At 35.9% G+C, this 21,458-nt stretch overlaps 2 protein-coding genes across 2 annotated transcripts; one reads left to right on the forward strand and one right to left on the reverse strand.

Moving 5' to 3' along the window:
* Nucleotides 1–813: 813 nt before the first annotated feature.
* On the reverse strand, nt 814–7,833 carry si:dkey-10o6.2 (uncharacterized protein LOC100124608 homolog). Its single transcript, XM_059335357.1, has 7 exons — nt 7,510–7,833; nt 6,309–6,433; nt 6,124–6,190; nt 5,196–5,349; nt 4,029–4,171; nt 2,097–2,207; nt 814–1,402 (listed from the first exon to the last, which is right to left on the reverse strand). The coding sequence occupies exons 1-7, from the start codon at nt 7,660–7,662 to the stop codon at nt 1,223–1,225; spliced, it is 933 nt and encodes a 310-aa protein (XP_059191340.1). The 5' UTR covers nt 7,663–7,833; the 3' UTR covers nt 814–1,222.
* A 3-nt stretch (nt 7,834–7,836) lies between these two features.
* On the forward strand, nt 7,837–21,303 carry LOC131973359 (patatin-like phospholipase domain-containing protein 2). The gene is made up of 9 exons (XM_059335340.1): nt 7,837–8,176; nt 9,486–9,718; nt 12,466–12,531; nt 12,977–13,186; nt 15,158–15,218; nt 15,343–15,519; nt 17,851–17,968; nt 19,809–19,910; nt 20,952–21,303. Exons 1-9 carry the CDS (start codon nt 7,990–7,992, stop codon nt 21,250–21,252), a joined length of 1,455 nt encoding a protein of 484 aa, XP_059191323.1. The 5' UTR covers nt 7,837–7,989; the 3' UTR covers nt 21,253–21,303.
* Nucleotides 21,304–21,458: the final 155 nt, after the last annotated feature.

The raw sequence follows: 21,458 nt of genomic DNA on the forward strand, positions 1-21,458 counted from the left end.
TAAATCTGCCAACATCCTGTGAGAGAGTCATGAAACTGTTGTAAAAGGTTTGAATGTGGACATTAAAATGAATGAGCTTGCAGCTTTGAGTCTCTTCTTTAACCCTCGAGGGCCCTTAGGGACCAAACATGTACATTCAGCTAGTTTTATGGTTTTGATTCTCAATATATCGGTCAGTTTAAAGGCTAATTGTATGAAACCTGGCCAGTGTTTAACCCTCTGGAGTCCATGAAAGCTCCGGAGCTCGACTTCTTCATGACGTCACAACATAAAAACGTTCAGCAGCATGTTTCCTGCTGTCAGCTGAACTCTAAAGTTTTGGCTTTTACACAAGTTTACATGTCTAATCTAATGCATCAAAGGTAAAAAAAAAAAAAAACTCGACCAAGTGGAGTAACATGATGCAATCTTTTGTTTACTTTTTTTGTAATTTCTTAGTGTGTTTTTGTGTTTTTTTTGTGTGTGTTTTCATGTGTTTGTTTTTTTTGTAATTGTGTTTTCATGTTTGTGTTTTTAGTGTTTTTGTGTTGTTTTTTTGAAATTTGTTTTTGTGTTTTTTGTAATTTTTTTGTGTGTTTTTGCAGTTTTTTATGTGTTATGTTTGTGTTTTTGTAATTTTTTGTGTTTTTTTTTTTTGTGTGCTTTTGGTGTGTTTTTTTAAATTTGTGTTTTTAATGTGTTTGTGTTTTTTGTTTCTTATGTGTTATTTTTGTGTTTTTTTGTGTGTTCAAAATGTTGATCCAGTAAGTAAAATGAAAAAAATAATAGAAGGTGAAGTTGTGCTGAAAACAATGATACCAACAAGTGATGGTTAAGATGTTTAAATGGTTTATATACAGGCAGAATGAAAAGGAGTCAAAAACCAACAAAACAGCCCCAAACTCCAAAGGGTGAAGGCCTGTTTTGGTCCCATTGACTCCCATTATAAACACATAATTTCGATACACTGTAATCCTGACATAATATAATGCTTTTCACATGAATACCTAATAAATCTATGTGGTGAAAGTGAAAAACATTTTTTATATTTATTTATTTATTTATTTATTTAGGGACCGTTTCGGGACCTTAAGGTGTAAAGTGAAAGGTAATTTTAAAGAGGCCTTGAGGGTTAAATCACACAATCATCATAATGTGAAAGCAGCGTGAGACCTAAATGATCATTTTGACAGAAGTAAAAGCTGATAAAAAGCGTCCTGGTGTGTATTATTAAGATGGAGGCTCAGCTCTGTCCGTAGGACTGGTTGAATCGCTCGTTGAGGTACCCTCCTCCCGTCACTGGAGGGTATTTGTTGGATCCGTCGCAGCAGCTGATCACAGCTTCGTCGTCCGGCTGAACGAAGAACGCCAGAGACTGTCGGGTGCTGCTGTCGCCAGCAGGGGGCACCAAAACCCTGTGGAGCTGACGGCACACATACAAATATATAAAATTATTATTATTCTCCTTTAATCCATCCTACTGCACCTTCTGACTGGCTATACTAATAGGGTATATGGTTCTATGTTTTAATAATTATAAATGTATTCTTTTTTTGTGTTCAATGTTAAATTTGTGTTGTAATTTCATAATACCGTGGTTAAGATAATTATTTAACATGATTACTCATTAACTTCATAAACACCTGCAATGCATTTATTAAACTTTTTTCTTTTAAAATGTCATTTTAACAATGTTTTTTCTTGAACTTGAAAACTGAAATTTTGATTAATCTTATTAATATGAATAATATACAAAACAAAATTAAATTAATATATAATTAAAAGAAAAAAGAAAAGAAAAATAATTTGTATTGTATATTCACATTTATATCAATAAAATTAAATAAGAACAAAAAAAATAGATCAACTCTGCCCTAAGTGCACTCCGACAACCTGGTGAAATCTACTAAAAATAAATATTCAATTTATATATATAAAAAATAGACCAAAATATATTAAATGAAATATTTAGCAGTGCACTGAAACAACCTGCAGAAACTAAATTTAACCAATTATAGTCAGCACTGTAACTTCACAGCCAAAACGTGGAAAGTGTCCGGCTGTAAAATAAAAGATCAGCTGATATAAATCTATAAAATAAAAGTTTCTTTACTGACCACGGAGACGAAGCGGTCGCTGGTCCAGCGCTGCATCAGGTCGGCCACGTTGATGAGGACGGCGCCGGGGACGACGGGCGCCGACACGAACTCACCGGAACGCCGCCGAACCTGGAAGAGTCGGAGCGATTAAACACCAACAGAAACATTATTCTGTCTGATAAACCTCGTCTCTAATGCTACAGACACATCAGAAGGTTTGGAAAAGACTCATGGAAAACTATCAGCTCACATCTAAAGACGAGTGTTAAGAGTTTTTAGTCTCTCTTCTTTTAGCATTTTCTTCCTACCATGCTATTTTTCCCATCATGCTTTAGGGCTGTTTCCACTACCGAGCAGCTCTGTAGCAGTACAGTGTGTATGTGCTAACAGGCTAACAGTTAGCTCTGTAGCAGTACAGTGTGTATGTGCTAACAGGCTAACAGTTAGCTCTGTAGCTGTACAGTGTGTATGTGCTAACAGGCTAACAGTTAGCTCTGTAGCAGTACAGTGTGTATGTGCTAACAGGCTAACAGTTAGCTCTGTAGCAGTACAGTGTGTATGTGCTAACAGGCTAACAGTTAGCTCTGTAGCAGTACAGTGTGTATGTGCTAACAGGCTAACAGTTAGCTCTGTAGCAGTACAGTGTGTATGTGCTAACAGGCTAACAGTTAGCTCTGTAGCAGTACAGTGTGTATGTGCTAACAGGCTAACAGTTAGCTCTGTAGCAGTACAGTGTGTATGTGCTAACAGGCTAACAGTTAGCTCTGTAGCAGTACAGTGTGTATGTGCTAACAGGCTAACAGTTACCTCTGTAGCAGTACAGTGTGTATGTGCTAACAGGCTAACAGTTAGCTCTGTAGCAGTACAGTGTGTATGTTCTAACAGGCTAACAGTTAGCTCTGTAGCAGTACAGTGTGTATGTGCTAACAGGCTAACAGTTACCTCTGTAGCAGTACAGTGTGTATGTGCTGCTGCTGCAGGAGGTGTTCACTTAGCGATCTCTGTTTGTTTACAACAAGCACCAGACACTCTGTGCACAGTTAGTGATGCTGGTTAATTCACGATTACCATGTTTATGATCAGCGGAGACGCTGTGCATAATTAGCCATGCTGGTTTATTTATGATCAGCTGCTGACTTTGTGCACAGTTAGAAGTAAGAGTAACAGTGCGTTCAGACCGGACGCGTAGCGAATATTCGCGTCGCGTTACTCGCGCGAATTGATACGCGAGGGAATTGAATTTTATTCGCGTCACTCGCGCGAGTAACGCGACGCGAATTTTCGCCCAAGAGACTACTTAGCGCCAAATAATTGCCTCCATTTCATTCTGTCATCAACCATGGCTGACATTACAAGCATAGCGTCCCTGTACCTGCTCTGCCGTCGTGTCTGGGTGAGTGACATCATCCGGAGGTGCACTCAGCACGGAGAGAGGACCGCAGAGTACTTCCACCTTTTTCCTGTCCCTCCTGCCGACCCACTCCTCCTTCCTGCCTCTTTTCTCCTCTCTCTCATGTATGTATCTCGGACACTGTCGTCCAGAATCTCAACGCTGATAGGCTGTCCCGACACAGCGTCACGCGAATATTTCGCCAAAGTTGAATTTATTGAACTCACGCGAATTCGCGTTGTTTCATTCGCGCCGCGAAATTCGCGTCAATCGCGGCATTCGTGTCGCGCGAAACCCGCGATTCGCGCCGCCGGCAAAAATTCGCGTCTATTCGCGTGTTTGCATTGACTTTGTATGTAATCTTGTCGCGCGAAATATTCGCTACGCGTCCGGTCTGAACGCACCGTCAGAGGACCTGTAGGTGAACTGATAACCCTGGACTCTAAGAGGACCTGTTGACTCTAAGAGGACCTGTTGGACTCTAAGAGGACCTGTAGGACTCTAAGAGGACCTGTTGGACTCTAAGAGGACCTGTTGACTCTAAGAGGACCTGTAGTTACCTGCAGACCTTCTGAGAAGCTGAAGAGCAGCGTGATGCTGCCGTAGTCTGAATGTTCTCCACATCTCAGCTGACCGTCCTTCACCGAGTCGTGGTTCACTGCTGGGTAGTAGAGAGTCCTCAGAGTGGTCCCGTTCTGGTCCGCTGAGGAGACACCAGACCTGATGTTAGATTCACTGGTTCACACTGGGCCACAGACTCAGCACTGTACTGAGAGTTATGGTTTCCTGTGGTAGAAGAACAAGAAGAGACCTACAGGCTGTCGGAGGGTTATTCTAACACGGAAATAATCACACCACAGAACCTCTTTCAATATAAAGAGGTTCTGTGGTGTCCTCTTTGCATTTAACATGCTTTTCCGCTTTAAAATATATATATATTTTTTAATTAGATCTGATTATTTCCGTGTTAGAATAATCTGTCATTCTGTCTCTGTTGTCACTATCCATGCGTGCGTAATTCACTAACTGTGCATGTACCCCGTCTGTGCATTTATAGATTAATCATGCAAGCTGCTTTGCTACATTGCTCATGTGCTAATATTGTTGTTAAACTATGATTAAACTAAATACAGTTACTCCATCTGCATAAGATTCTATTATCACAAAATGATATTTTTATGTGGATATTGTTTGTTGCAAAACCTGTGTCTCCAGTAATATATATAATATCAGGTCATATCAAGGCAGGAGTTTGTGATTTGAAAGTTTGTTGCAGGTCAGGTCACAGACATGATGTGCTGAGCAGAAAGACACATGACTTCTCTGCTTGGTGACTTGACGTGCCCATGTGTTGGATAAACTGACAAATCAGCAGATCGAAAGGAGGCGACTTCTGGAGGAGATCTACCTACATTCTTAGAAAACTTGTGTCAGGTTATAAAAAAGGGTTCAGGGAAAATAGACTTGGTCCAGCCTTCATGATCTGAACTCCTATGTGTTATCAGGGAGGCAGAGAAATAGGTGAGGATTTTGTGTTGGAGTCAGATCATTTAATTTTAAAGGTTTCCTCAATATATTTCCCAACATCCAACTGCTCAGCAGAATATAATGTAGTGAATGTGTGAGAATAAAGTGAATAAAGAGCTTCAGCAGACAGACAAAGGCTCCGTGTTGACACACATCAGCTGATTCTGACTCAGCGTAAACGTTACGGCGAGTTCACCTACTCCCGATGAGGCGGTGGGCCCCCAGGAACACCTCGGGGTCCAGACCCAGGCTGAGGGCCATCACCCGGAGCACCCGCAGACTCAGCTCCTGGCAGTGCTGGAAGAACCCCGTCTGGGTCTGCTGGAAGTCTTTGAGGGGCCCTGAGGGCCATTTCTGCAGCAGCAGGAGGGGAAAAGTCAGAGTCTGACACAAACATCAGCTGAACAACATGAGCAGGACCAAGGTTATAAGAGTTTTAGATTTTCATTAGTTTTAGTTTTCATTTCGTTGTGATTTTTTGTTTTCAAATTCAGTTCGTTTTCATGAGTTTTTAGAGTGAGTTTGCTAGTTTTAATACGTTTTTATTTTTTGGAAAATGCTTAGTTTTAGTTTAGTTTTTATTAGTGTTAGTTGTTTTGTAATGGGGTATTTGTTGGGTGCCACATTAAAAAACGTCACAATAAATGTTTCCTTTATTTCCTTTGTCTGATCCATCTCAGCCCCAATAAGTTTATTAAGTCATAAAACCAGATAGATGAAATAGATTTCATATCAACCAAAAAGGTTTACGTATGAAAAAAGTTGACAAAGAAGAAAACGAAGGACATTTTCACTATAATTTTAGTTAGTTTTAGTTAGTTTTGTAACCACAAAATACAGTTTCAGTTAGTTATGGTTATATATAAAAACTCTTGTTTTTTATTTTTATTTCAGTTAACGGAAATGTTTTTTCAATTCTAGTTTACGTTATTTCGTTAGTTTTCGTTAACTATAATAATCTTGGACCAGATTTGACTCTGAAACTGTTCCTAAATATGTCAAAGTGTTTCTGAATCAGCCTGTAAATAAACCAGCGGTGGTGTAAGTTGTACTTTGAGCTCCAGCCGGCTGCAGAATAAAGTCTGTTAAAGAGCTCAAAGTCTGTTAAAGTGTGATAGTGAGTCTTACGATGTCGGGATGAAACGAGGAGACATTGAACGCCTCCTTCAGGTCTCCTGGTCGACGAGGGTTCAACCTGAAACACGGACCAGTGACATGAGTCGCTGTGTGAAGAAGATCAGAAGTGTGTGTGTGTGTGTGTGTGTGTGTGTGTGTGTGTGTGTGTGTGTGTGTGTGTGTTTTCTGCTCTCTACCTCTCCGTCTCCATGGAAACCCAGCCGTGGTTCGCATTGACAGAGAAACTTTTCCTGCTGAACGGTCGTTTCTCTTCTTCAGGCTGCAGGAAGAAAAGTTTGGAGAGCTCCAGAACACGGTCCACCTGTACACACACACACACACACACACACACACACACACACATTTTAATGAAGTACAGATAGATTAGAGCAACTTAATTCAGTCATTTTTTATTCATTTAATTCCAAGAAAATAGGCTGTTAAAGTACATTTTCTGCCAAAGATAGATATTACCCATTTTATATTATTTATTCATTGAAACTGAAATAAATAAATAAAATATATTAATATTCCCTTGAGCAATATTCACCATTTGATAATTATGTAAAGAAAAAAAGGCGCGTTTATTAAAATTTTGAACTGAATTAAAAAAAAATATATATACATATTTACTATTTTTAATTATTAATATATATATAATTTATATATAAATAATATATATGTATATATATTTAAAACATTATATATTATTTATATATATTTTATTTTTTTCAGTTCATAAACTATCTCTAAACATGTCAACTGTAATTAAATTGTAAATTAAACTATGAATAAATAGTATAAAATGTGTAATATGTTTGGCAGAAAATGCACTTTAACACCATATTTCCATTGAACAATAAGCACCATTTGATAATTGTGTAAAGCAAAAAAAAGCAAATAGTAAAACGTTAAACTTAATGTAAAAAAATAAAAAAATAAAAAAGGGTATTCTGGCAGCAATACTTACAGTCATAATAAAGTATACATATATAAAGCTTTTATTTATTAAAATACATATATTAACTGTAAATTATCTGTATTTTTAAATAAATTATCTGGAAAATAATTTACCGCTGTTTACTGTTATTTGATGGTAAGTTTTTGGCAACTTTTGCTGCCAGACTTTATTTTTTACAGTGTATATTATAATAAAGCAATATACAACATAAACAGAATGCAGCAGTAATATTAACCCAAAAAACTTGACATATAACACTAAAAAACTGACTTTTATCCCACTTTTCTGACTTGAAATCTGACTGAAAACACTTTTCCTGCAGTAATGTTTATAATGCATGACTTTAACCTGCAGCACTACTATTAATATTGCTACTTTAGAGAAATAAAAGTGGTCTGAAAACTTTTTCCAGCATGCAACAAAGTGAACAAACCCACCTCCTCCTGCCTGATCCCAGTGTTCTTCAGGAAAACGAAGCCAACTTCTGTAAAAGCTGTTTTCAGTTCTCTGCTCAGCTTCTGCAGCTGCTCGTCTGAAACATTTTGCTCACTGAGGCTGAAGGCGCTGAAGTCCACCACCGGGATGCTCATTTTAAAAAAGATCTGTCTAAAAAAGAGCCTCAGGGTTTAATAACACTCTGTGCAGCAACTCAGGAGCAACTTTTAGACCAACTTTGTTGCATCGGCTGCCTGCTCGCTCTGCTGTCATGTGACATTCTGCAGCCAATGAGCAGAGACTTCCCTAATTGCAGTAAATTACGCAACAGTTGGTTATCTTGTCACCTTTGGATGCTGTGGGCAGGTGATGTGGAGTTTGCCAACATTGATCCACACACTTTTAATTTCAACAACTTCACAAGTTCAGTTCCTGAGGTTGATTTGACAGTTTCATGAAGTCCTGCTGCTGCAGCTGAGGAGATGTTGGACCTGCAGACTGAGTGGAGCATCTCCTTTGCAGGATGTGGTTTTATGGGGATCTACTATGTGGGAGCCTGCAGCTGCATCCTGGAGAAGTTCCCTCGCTTCATCCAGGACGCCTCCTCGATCTGCGGCTCCTCTGCAGGAGCTCTGATGGCTGCTGTCCTCACTGTGGGGATCCCTCTGGGTGAGCTCCGCGCCAAACTCCATTCAAAAATCCGTCATTTTAACGATATGACGCTAATTAGAAAACGTGCTGGTTTAATTAAAGACATTTCAAGATGCTATTAAATCACTGTCATTTATCATGTAATTCGGCATAAATATAATGCATCAAAGTGTTTTTATTCTCTGATGAATTCACAACTTTCACTTCATGTCACTCTCAGCACCATTTATGTATATTTACAAAGGCTACATTCTTTTCTTTTTACACTGTTTTTATTGACTTTTTACTCATATACACCACCATAACAACTCAGCACCTTTTCATAAATATAAAAAAAGTATTCCAGCAGTGCAACAGTTCAACCCAAAGGCAGCAGAGGTTACAGGAGCATCTGCTAGATGCATAAATTAACACAATGTCAGATTGAATAGAACTGTACCAAATAATAAGGAACATTTGTTTGGACAAATATAATGACAACAACAAAAAAAGCTGATAAGAGTTTAATTTAAGAGCTGATATCTAGACATTTAACATGGTTTTATTGATATGATTTTGGTTATGTTTCCATGACTGTAGATGTAAAAATGATCAATAAAGACACAAAACAACCAAAAATACAGTCATGGAAAATATGATTCGACCACCCTTGTTTTCTCCTTGCTTTCTTGCATTTTAATGTCTGGTACAACTAAAGGTACATTTGTTTGGACAAATATAATGACAACAACAAAAATAGCTGATAAGAGTTTAATTTAAGAGCTGATATCTAGACATTTAACAGGGTTTTATTGATCATGATTTTGGTTATTATTCAGAAGAAAAAAAGGAAAATGTCTAGATATCAGCTCTTAAATTAAACTATTTTCAGCTATTTTTGTTGTTATCATTATATTTGCCCAAACAAATGTACCTTTAGTTGTACCAGACATTAAAATGCATTGAAGAAAACAACAATTAATTGACCAAAAAAATAAACAAAATGACCAAAAAAGATGTATAATGACCATTAAAAAGACACAATTGATAATGATTTTGGTTATTATCAATAAAACCATGTTAAATGTCTAGATATCAGCTCTTAAATTAAACTCTTATCAGCTATATTTGTTGTTTTCATTATATTTGTCCAAACAAATGTACCTTTAGTTGTACCAGGCATTAAAATGAACAAGAAATTGAAGAAAACTCCATTTTCTCCATTATCTCTGACTGAGTTTCGCTGAGCTTCTAAACATGCAGAAGCTCCTGCAGCTTCCACTTCATGTATGTTGATGTGCATGTTTCCACCACTCATGCATCATATTAACTGTGTTGCTCTGTGCAGAGAAATGCTGCGCCGATTTGATGTTCATGGCCAAAGAGGCCCGGAAGCACAAACTGGGGCCCCTGCACCCGACTTACAACCTGATCCAGATCGTGCAGGACTCCCTGCAGGCCTGTCTCCCTGAGGACGCTCACCTCCGAGCCTCGGGGAAGCTCTGCGTGTCTCTGACCAGAGTTCCTGACGGGAAGAACGTTCTGGTGTCAGAGTTCAACAGCAGAGACGAGCTCATCGAGGTAGAGTTTATTTTATCTTACTGTATTTTGTCGTTCTAGTGTCTACACTGCAAAAAAGTGTCTTAAAACCAGATAAAAACAGTAAATCTGAGGGAAATGATCTCTGAGAAAAACAGGAAAAAAATACTCTGAAAAACAGAAAAAAATTGTCAGAAAAACAGAAAAAAAATGTCCTTAAAATAAGAATTAACTCTTAAAACCAGATAAATTAAAGCTGCCAGCAGTGATGAACTGGCCCGAGCAGAGTGACCTGATGATTATTTGTTTCTTACCAAGATAAAAAAACTAAAAACTTTAGATTTAGAAGTGTTAGATAATTTATCTTGTTTTAAGAGTTATTTCTTATTTTAAGTGTTCAACATGCTTATTTCTAGATTTAATAAAAAGAGAAAAAAATAGTCAGAAAAAAAGAAAAAGTCAGAAAAACAGGGGAAAAAATGAGTCAGAAAAACAGGAAAAAATTGTCAGAAAAACAGAAAAAATTTACAGAAAAACAGGAAAAAATTACTACGAAAAACAGAAAAATACTCTGAAAAACAAAAAAAAAAAGGTCAGAAAAACAGAAAAAAAATACTACGAAAAACAGAAAAAATACTCTGAAAAACTGAAAAAAATTGTCAGAAAAACTGTAAAAAATGTTCCTTAAAATAAGAAATTAACTCTTAAAACCAGATAAATTAAAGCTGCCAGCAGTGATGAACTGGCCCGAGCAGAGTGACCTGATGATTATTTGTTTCTTACTAAGATAAAAAAAAAACATTTAGAATTATAAGTGTTACATATTTTATCTTGTTTTTAGAGTTAGTTTCTTATTTTAAGCGTTCAACATGCTGATTTCTAGATTTAATAATCTTAATTTAAGAAATCTTGTCAAGGTAAATTATCTGTCCATGCAGCAAGATCATTTCCCTCAGATTTACTGTTTTATCTGGTTTTTAGACACACCTTTTTTACAGAGTACATATCTTTTTTATTGTGCTTTATTGTGTTATCTATTTATTGTGTTATCTATTTATTGTGTTTATCTTTTGTGCAGCACTAAACGCTAAAATCCTGCTATAAAAAAGTGGATTGGATTGGAGTTTATAACCCCACATACTGTCTTCATAGTCAACATCAATGGTGAAAATAATTAGATATGATGACATGTTAGATTGTGAAAATGCTGACTGGACAGATGTGATCATAAGTTAAAGGAGTGTTGGAGGAATGTTTGAGGCTCTTTGACAGAACTGGAGGAGGATTTTCTGCAGAACTAACTGATTCATTTTGTGTTTTTCAGGAGAACTGATTTTCTTCAGAAGTGTTTTAGCTGCACATGGACTTTGTGTTTCTATAATTGTCCATTATGCATACAAAGACACATGCACAGACTGCAAAAAATGTCTGTCTAAAAATGAGATAAAAACAGTAAATCTGAGGGAAATGATCTTGCTGCATGGACAGATAATTTACCTTGACAAGATTTATTAAAAATTAAGATTGTTAAATCTAGAAATAAACATGTTGAACGCTTAAAATAAGAAATTAACTCTTAAAACAAGATAAATTATCTAACACTTCTAAATCTAAGTTGTTGTTTTTTTTTATCTTGGTAAGAAACTAATAATTTGCAGTGCATGCTCACAAACACACGCACACGCACACACACACACACACACACACACACACACTCACAAGCACACAAGCACACACACACACACACACACACACACACACACACACACACATCCATGCACACATAGTCAAACTTGAAAACGAGGCCTAATTTTGTATATTTGACTAAAATTGACCAATAATAATGAAAAAAAAATATGAAAATTAAATATCAATGTGTTGGTCATGAGTTCCTTTAAAATGTGAAAATAAAAAGTTGTTAATGTTTTTTTTCTACATGTCCTAAAACCAGTCTGATGTCATGGGTGTGATTCTTTTTTTTTATTTTTGCTGACATCCAAAAATGAACAATGTTTTCAAAACGAGTTTCACTAAAAGTTGACATTACTTACTTTGTGCATTCCCATCAAGAAATTATTATTTCACTATAAGAGAGTAGATTAATCAAGTTTATGTACATATAAAACATCTTTAATTTAATTTAATTTAAGCATACTTCTACACATTGTGATTGAGTGTCCAGAAAAAGTATTTTTTAAACTTTTATATATATATTTTATTTCAATTTTAAATGTAATTTTTAAGTATTTTTTTTGTATTTTTATTTTTACAATTTTACATTTTTCAAAAATGTATACATAAAATACATTCTGCAATATACATTAAATGAGAGAGTAGATTAATCAAGTTTGTTTATGTGTATATAAAACATATTTAATTTAATCTAATCAGTCTTTAACATACAATAATTGTAATTGAGTGTCCAGAAAAAGTATTTTTATATTGTTTTATTGCGATTTTAAATGTAATTTTCAGTATTTTTCCCCCTTATTTTCTGTAATTATTATAAAAATGTATAAAACAGGGGGGGGACATATGCTGAAAATTTCAAGCAATTCTATGGAAGTGAACCTTTATTAATGGTATGATGAAGATGATTTTGGGTCAAATAGGAGCCCAGGAGGGTTAGAGGAGGAATGTTTGAGGCTCTTTGACAGAACTGGAGGAGGATTTTCTCCAGAAGTGACTGATTCATTCTGTGTTTTTCAGCAGAACTCCTTTTCTTCAGAAGTGTCTTGGCTACACGTGTAGTTTCTGTTTCTATAAATAATGTGCAGTAATCTCTTCAGGCTCTGGTGTGCAGCTGCTTCGTCCCGTTCTACTGCGGCGTGATTCCTCCGACGTACCGCGGCGTGGTGAGTCAGTGTCACAACAATTCATACATGAAATACGTTTATGTATATATAAAACATATTTAATTTAATCTAATCAGTCTTTAACATACAATAATTGTAATTGTCAGTATTTTTCCCCCTTATTTTTTGTAATTGTTAGTATTTTTTCCTAAATTTATAACATTGTTATTAAACTTGCAAACCTGATCTTGTTGTATTGCTTATAATCTTTTTCTTGTATAATATGAAATATAAATCCCTGCAAGAAAAAATATTTTACAGAAAAAAATAACAAACTACAGCCTTTCTAGAGTTGACACAGACACAAAGTGTTATATAGTTTTATTTATTTGATTTAACTGCATTCTAATATACAGGGGTTGTATTTATAATTTTTATATAATGAAAACTGTGTATAATATGTGGTAGAGTGTTGATTGTGGTGGTTGTTGCTGGTCTCCCTCAGCATTATGTGGACGGAGCGGCCAGCGACAACCTCCCTCAGAGCCAGCAGAGGAACACCACCACGGTGTCGGCGTACGCCGGGGAGAGCGACCTTTGCCCCCGCGGCAGCGTGCTCAACTTCCACCAGGTCCGCTTCAACAACGTCAGCATCCAGGTGAACTCTGAGAACATGTACCGGGTCACCAGCACCTTCTTCCCCCCGCCGCCACAGGTGAGACACAAACACCTGACGCACTTCTTCCTAATGGAACATTTCTCACTTTTTGTCACTGATATCTAGACATTTTGTTCCTTTTTTGGTAATTTAGTTTCTTTTTTTTGGTAATTTGGTTTCTTTTTTGGTGATTTTGTTCCCTTTTTTGGTAATTTAGTTTCTTTTTTGGTGATTTTGTTCCCTTTTTTGGGAATTTAGTTTCTTTTTTGGTGATTTTGTTCCCTTTTTTGGTAATTTAGTTTCTTTTTTGGTGATTTTGTTCCCTTTTTTGGTAATTTAGTTTCTTTTTTGGTGATTTTGTTTTTTTGGTCATTTAGTTTCTTTATTGGTCCTTTTGTTTCTTTTTTTGGTGATTTTGATTCTTTTTTTTGGTCATTGTGATTCTTTTTTTTTGGTGATTTTGTTTCTTTTTTTGGTCATTTTGTTTCTTTTTTGGTCGTTTTGTTTTTCTTTTTTTGGTAATCTAGACATTTTCCATGGTTTTCTTAATGCTTTTGGTTATTATCAAGAAAATCATGGAAAATGTCTGTTTTTATATTGGTCTAATAAGTTTTTCCATGACTGTTTATTAATATAGGTCATATACAGTGCATGTATTCTGAAAAATGGATAACATGCATACATTTAATTAAACTTTATTAGCTTTACTTGTATTATTTGTTACATTTACAACTACAAAGATCTGTGCAGATCCAGTGAGCCTTCCTGCATGAGCACCTTGCACCAGGTGCTGCAGCAGTGAATCCTGAGTTGGTGGAATATGTTAATATGTTAATAATATCCATTGTTTTGTTCTCCTGGCAGAACAACTCAGCTCCTTTTCTTGCTCTTACTTGCACAACTCCTTTAAACAAGGAAGTCTGTGTCATGCAACTATTTTGTGTATGTGGGAGCATTTCTTTAGCATTAAAAGGTCACAAATGTTCAGCAGATGATGCAGAAAAAGAGTGGAGGTCACTGTCAGATATTGCAGATAGTTCTCATGAAGATCTGTCATGCAATAACTAAATCAACAGGTTACTCCTGAGGAAGTTTGAATAAAATACAACCCTCTGTTTATCTGATTGCAAACTAAATAAAACTATATGACACTTTGTAAAGATTGGAACTCCTCGCAGGAGGAGCAGAATTTAATGTTTTTAACAGGATCTAGTTATTCCAAACGCTTTATTTTTTGTTGAATTTTTAAATGTCACATGTAGAATAAAGTGATTTTGAAAGAAAGATACACATTTTAAGCTTTGTTTTAGTAACTTTTTCTTACTGAGACTTGCATAACCTATGATCCGTTAAAATTCCATCAATAATGTCTGTTTTTACAGTTTCTTTTTACGATATACAGCATTTTTCTGGTGATCTTTCAAAGAAAACAAACTTGTAAACCAGCTGATGGGATGGGGGTTTCAGAGGCTTAATCCAGAATAACACAATAATGTTTATTAGTTAATTGTATTTTGCAATTATAATCTATGCATCCTGCCATTTAAACAACAAACTGGTGAAATAAATGGTATTAAAACAGATTAACCAACCACATAACACTATGTAAAGGAGTTAAAATTGACAAAAATAAAACGCTGCTTACTTAAATGCATCATCGCCTTGTTTGTTTGTTTGTTTGATTCTTGTCTGAGACCCTGCAGTGACTGTTGAGAACTTTCTGCTGCCTCTGCTGGTCTGAAATTAAAGTAAAGTAAGTAAAGTATTAAAGTGAAGTTCTGGCAACCAAAGCTGCCGGTATTTTACCATAAATTAAAAAAACAGATTATTTTTTACAGTGTATGGTGATTTAATAGCAGTTTTAGTGTGTGTGGCCACAAAAGTTCACAAGAGGGTAGTACATTTAAGTAGGGCATAAAGGGTTAAACTCTTATTTATTTTGACACAAACGGACCATTAACATCTGCTATATCATTTATAGATTTAGCAGATTTAGCTTTTATTTAGCTTAAGTTTTTTTTTTTGCAGGCGATGGCTGAAATCTGTAATAACGGCTACATGGATGCTCTCCGCTTCCTCCAAGAGAACAGTAAGGACTTCATTACTGTTCACTATTCATGTAACAGAAGGTGGGAAGAGACGTTCTTATTCTAGCAGCAGTTATTCAGTGCTTTTTATTGCTGGAAATGTTTCATTTCTAACATCCGTCACAGATCTGATCAGCACAGAGTGTCCCATGAGGAGTCTGGAGCCAGTCAGAGCTGCTTGTTGTGATGTGGAGGTGAATCAGCAGGACGAAGCTGAGGGGGGCGGAGTGAAACCACCTGAGGAGGATCACTGCTGGCTGGATCACCAGCTCATAGAGAACCTCCCAGTTCACATCAAACAGGGTGAGAACAAAGGTCAACTTCAATGCAAATCTCACAATAATTAGGGCCTCGGGGCAATCGCACCGAGCACTGGTCCCATACAGCAAAGCCCCGAGCACTACGGTTATACTCTGGATTTCTTCTTCTTCCTCTTCCGGACGCAATTCTGTCCCGCTACTAGTCCTACAACTTGAAGAGTTGCAGGACAAATTATATATCAAAACGTGCGGTTTGATCGGGATCGGTGTGCTATTACTTTTCTCTACAGAATACGAATTTTTTGCAACGTAAGTCGCGAAAAACTGCCCAAAATTTTGCATTGAAGTGAATGGGTCGGCCAACAAAAAATGAGCGAAAAAGAACAATAATTGGAGATCTTTAAACGTCTACTTCTCCCACATAATTTCACCTAGAGACTCCATTTAAACTTTAAACAGTAGACACAAGTCTTGTGTATGGGTGTATTAATCCACGTTTCGATAGGTCATATAGTTTTTTATCAATCCCTGTTCAATGACAATGATCATTTTTGGAGAAATTCTGAGATTATAATGGGTGTGTATTGCACGGAATGTTCGTGTCACAGTGTGTGATGTCATCGCCAGAGTGTAGAGGGAGAGAAGAGACTGTCAAAAAATAAATCTGAAAACTGCGCTCCAGGTCGCAAATTCCACTCTACAGAAATAATTTATACATAGAAACGTAGGAAAATTTGTCTTCTCACTCACAATCCTCTGGTAAAGCTGTCAGAGTTATAGTTTGGGCGTAGGACGCACAGATGATCCACCAACACCACCAACAGCCTCATTGGCTCCCATATTAAAAATGCAGGAAGATTTCGGAAAAAGGGAGATGTAACAGCTTTTTTTAGATCACTCTAACAAAGCTATTTTTTCCATTTTTCTTAAAAAAAACATATGTAGCTGTTCAGGAAGAACTCAGGGCGCTCAAAGTGAAGTCAGATCAATGATAGGTATTATGGTTTTGCCAAAAATGCTTTCTGTTCGAGGCCAGAAATTCCAGTCTGTCCACCTCTGCTGTCACTGAGCCGGAACAGGTGCCAGTAGCCCCTGTGGCCCTTTCAGAATTTCCCCAGAGGAAATTTTCTAGTTAATAAATAATATACAGTCTGCAATATACATAAAAATTAGAGAGTAGATAGATCAAGTTTGTTTATGTATATATAAAACATATTTAATTGAATTTGATTTGATTTAAGCAGGCTTTAACACATTGTGATTGAGTGTCCAGAAAGAGTTTATATATATATGTATGTATATATATATATATATATGTGTGTGTGTATATATGTATATATATATATATATATGTGTGTGTGTGTATATATGTATATATATATATATATATAAATATATATATATGTATATACATGTGTATACATATATATATATAAATATTACATTTTTAATTTTTTTTTATTTTCTGTATTTATTTATATTTTTTTCCCTGATTTATAATTATGAAAGTTGCAAACCTGATCTTCTTGTACGACAATAACGACATTTTAGAAATGTTTAATGTTATATACGTGAAAAAAAGAAACATTCATGCATTTTAATGTAATGCATACACAAAACCAGCAATAAATAAAATACTATTTTAGAGAAAGTAAAGCCAAACTACAGCCTCCAGGATTTCTAGAGTTGAATGAGCAGCTCTTTGACACAGTTTCAGCTCCGAACAGAGTGAGAACAGGACACGAACCCTCTGAACCCCCCTGAACCCTCTGAACCCCCTGAACCCCCTGAAACTTATGTTTTCTTTGAAAGATCGCCAGTTTAATGTAGATAGAAACTGTAAAAACAGGCATTATCAATGGAATTTGAACCTTCCAACGGTCCTTGAACAGATCACAGGTTACAGACTTTTCTGTTATAAAAAGTGACCAAAGCTTGTTTTAAATGTTGATATTTGTGTCAGAATCTCTTTATTCTACATGTGTCATTTAAAATAAAGCAGATCCTGTTAAAAACATTAAATTCTCCTCAGAGACACTGAAGACATGATTGACTCTGCTAAGACCAACGGTCACGTGACAAATATTCACTGAGAATCTGTTTACACAGAGCAGAGAGGAGAGGACAGGAGAGGCTGGAAACAATACTCTTACTAAACTGTTTTTTGTTATGTATGTATATATATATATTATAATGCAGTGAAATGAAAGGCCACAGGGAGCAAAATGTAATAACTGCTTGTTGGGGTTGAAGAGCAGCTAAAATCATTGTGATCAGAAGGAAAAGCTGAAGTGTAATCACAGTAAAAATGTAATGCTTTAAAACTACACTGTCTGTCTGATGCTGTATTTGTGTATTTGTGTGTGTGTGTCAGCTCTGTGTGCAGCCTGCAGGGAGACTCAGTCTTCTGGAGGTCTTCTGTCCCACGTCTCCTCCTACCTGCAGCTGCCCCGAGCTCTGCCCGTCCAGTCGGCCTTCTCTCTCGCTCAGAGGTACACAGTCAGCTTTTATTTACCTCCGTTCAATCCCACATCTTAATCATTTCTAAATGCTTCCAAACACTTGTGACCTTTCCTCCCTGTGATCATCATCAAGGTGTATCTGTCTTCTTGATGCCAGAACCTGCAACAATAAAGCTGCAGATAAACACTTTGACCTTGATGAATTAATGGTTATAAAACCAAAGGTGATATTTAAATGATAGTAATCTTAAAGTTATATTGCAGCAATCTGCCACAACATCCAGGAAGCTTTCTCTCTCTCTCTCTCTCTCTCTCTCTCCTTTCTTTCTTTCACTCTCTTTTTACTTTAAGGCTTCAGTCTTTTTGTTATATTTCAGAGGGAATTATTACACTCTGCTACGTTTCTCTGAAATCTCTGGTTAGTTTGAATAAAGATTTTTCATTTAACATCAAATAAGTTGCCAATAATAATAATAGCTAGAAAATTTCCTCTGGGGAAATTCTGAAAGGGCCACGGAGGCTACTGTCGGTGTGTGTACACTATGATGAGATTCAAACAATTAATACTAGTAATGTTATGATACTATATAATATACAAGGAGCACACCAACAACAAGTCAAATCACATAAAGTTACCTGTGTGTGTGTGTGCATGGCACAGTGACAGCAGCCAGAGGTGGACAGACTGGAATTTCTGGCCTCGAACAGAAAGCATTTTTGGCAAAACCATAATACCTATCATTGATCCGACTTCACTTTGAGCGTCCTGAGTTCTTCCTGAACAGCTACATATGTTTTTTTGTGAAGAAAAATGAAAAAATAGCTTTGTAAGAGCGATCTGAAAAACTGTTAAATATGCTTTCCTACAGAAATCTTCCTGCGTTTTTAATATGGGAGTCAATGAGGCTGTTGGTGGTGTTGGTGGCGCATCTGTGCGTCCTACGCCCAAACTATAACTCTGACAGCTTTACCAGAGGATTGTTAGTGAGAAGACTAATTTTCCTACGTTTCTATGTATAAATTATTTCTGTAGAGTGGAATTTGCGGCCTGGAGCGCAGTTTTAAAATTTATTTTTTGACTTTTTTTCTCTCCCTCTACACTCTGGCGATGATGTCACACACTGTGAAACGAACATTCCGTGCAATACACACCCATTATAATCTCAGAATTTCTCCAAAAATGATCATGGTCATTGAACAGGGATTGATAAAAAACTATATGACCTATCGAAACCTGGATTAATACACCGATACACAAGACTTGTGTCTACTGTTTAAAGTTCAAATGGAGTCTCTAGGTGAAATTATGCCGGAGAAGTAGACGTTTACAAATCTCCAATTATTGTTCTTTTTCGCTCTTTTTTTTCCGTCCGTCCCATTCATTTCAATGCAAAATTTGGGGCAGTTTTTCATTTCATTTTCATTCATTTTTTTCAATTCATATTCCGCACATTTTGATATATAATTTGCGGGACGAAATTGAAAAGAAAGAAGAAAAAATCCACACTATAACAATAGTGCCCCGAGTACTGGCCCTGTGCTCGGTGGCCCTAATAATCCTCTCTCCTTTCTTTCACTCTTTCTTTCTGTTTTTAACTAATATGAATGTGTTACAATCCTTAAAATCAGAAGCTTTTTGTCTGTTTTTCATGATGACAACTTTCATTTTTGACTGTTATTCATTTGGAATATTTGAGCTTTCCTTCAAGTCAGATTTAATTCATCAATGTATTATTTTTCCCGACTTGTAGTGCTGATTTTATTCACTTTTTCATGTATTTTTTCTACTGCTGCCTTAACATATATATTTATATGTACTGTATATATATATGTATTAATATATATATTTATATGTCTCTTTTCCTCTCAGACTGGTGGACTGGATCCCAGACGTCCCGAGGAACATGAAGTGGCTGTACGGCTTGGCTGGAGGCCAGGACCAGGACCAGGACCAGGGGACGGGCCGTGACAGGTACACAGAGTAATAAAATAATTATTTCTCCTCTCCAGATGTTCAGAAGTGTGTCGTGCAAATTTTAGTAGCAAGTTTATTTATTCAGCACATTTCAGCAACTCAAATCGCTTCACACAATGCATGAAAAGCATCACGACAAATGGCAGGAAAACACATTCAAAGACTTTTAAAGGTAATTTAACAAAACCTTAAAATCAAAGAGAGAGAAAAAAATCAAATAAATGGAAATGGCTAAAACAGAAGCTAAAATATTGTAAAAGTTTTATGAAAATAAATAAATAAATAAAAATCTAATATATCGAAATAGGTTAAACAGAAGCTAAAATATTGTAAAAGTCTTATGAAAATAAATAAATAAATAAATAAATAAAAATCTAATATATGTACATAGCTAAAACAGAAACTAAAATATAGTAAAAGTTTTATAAAAATAAATAAATATATAAATAAATACAAATCAAATAAATGGAAAAAGGTTAAACAGAAGATAAAATATAGTAAAAAAATTCTATAAAAAAATCAAATACATGGAAATAGCTAAAACAGAAGATAAAATATAGTATTTTTTTATAAAAAAAATAAAAAATAAAAATCAAATAAATGGAAATAGCTAAAACAGAAGATAAAATATAGTATTTTTTTTAATTAAAAAATAAAAAATAAAAATCAAATAAATGGAAATAGCTAAAACAAAAGCTAAAATATAGTAAAAGTTTTATAAAAAAAAATAAAAAAATTTAAAAAATGGAAATAGCTAAAACAGATGCTAAAATATAGTAAAAGTTTATAGAAAAAAATAAGTAAAAATTACAGCAAGGATTATTTAGTTAAAAAATGTGTTATAAAATAAAAAAAATATTAAAATCTAATTTTTATAATTAAAATAAATGTATTAAAACATCACACTCGGCTGAACTTAAGGAGAAACTTTTAACCTGGACACTTCAGATACACAAATGTGTGTCAGTCACAGAAAAAGTTTGTTTTTCTGGATATTTCCCCCTGAAGATGAATCCTTGTGTCCTTGTTCTCCTCCAGCGAGTCCTCACTGTGCAGGAGTACGAGTCTCCCGTCAGACCTGAACCTGTTCAGCCTGAGAGACGCTCCGTCCTCCAGTCAGACCGCCCCCTGCAGCTCTCACGGCGAGCTGCACCACCTGCCACTGACTCCGCCCCCCACGCCCACCGCCAGCCCCGCCCCCTCCACAGAGTCTCCTCAGGGCTCTGGTCTGGGCCCGATGTGGAGTCTGGGACTGGGTCCAGGTCTGGGCCGGGCCGTGGGCTGGATCAGAAATGCCAAGAAAACGGAGGATTCTTCGTCCTTTTCTGCGTTGAAATAAATATTTTTAATATTGTAACAAAAGAGAAGAAAGCAAACGTGTAAAATAAATGAATGCAAAGAGTTCCTGAGCCTCCTGCTGTCACTGTCACACAAAATATTACTATCTATTAATGCAGCTTTAAATTTAAATGCAAATTAAATATATTAAGATGCAGCTTTTTTTTGTACTAAATAGAATTTGAGCATTTTGTCATTTTAAACAAT

Source organism: Centropristis striata, chromosome 6, assembly GCF_030273125.1.
Source record: "Centropristis striata isolate RG_2023a ecotype Rhode Island chromosome 6, C.striata_1.0, whole genome shotgun sequence".
Lineage (NCBI taxonomy): Eukaryota > Metazoa > Chordata > Actinopteri > Perciformes > Serranidae > Centropristis > Centropristis striata.

Excerpts from the sequence above, each read along its gene's own strand:
- si:dkey-10o6.2 (XM_059335357.1), bottom strand. The coding sequence starts at position 7,662 with ATGAGCATCCCGGTGGTGGACTTCAGCGCCTTCAGCCTCAGTGAGCAA. Across the intron at positions 6,191-6,308 it reads GTTTCCATGGAGACGGAGAG|GTTGAACCCTCGTCGACCAG; the intron begins GTAGAGAGCAGA and ends TCCGTGTTTCAG. Across the intron at positions 4,172-5,195 it reads GGCCCACCGCCTCATCGGGA|CGGACCAGAACGGGACCACT; the intron begins GTAGGTGAACTC and ends GTGTCTCCTCAG.
- LOC131973359 (XM_059335340.1), top strand. The coding sequence starts at position 7,990 with ATGTTGGACCTGCAGACTGAGTGGAGCATCTCCTTTGCAGGATGTGGT. Across the intron at positions 12,532-12,976 it reads CTCCGACGTACCGCGGCGTG|CATTATGTGGACGGAGCGGC; the intron begins GTGAGTCAGTGT and ends GGTCTCCCTCAG. Across the intron at positions 13,187-15,157 it reads TCTTCCCCCCGCCGCCACAG|GCGATGGCTGAAATCTGTAA; the intron begins GTGAGACACAAA and ends TTTTTTTTGCAG.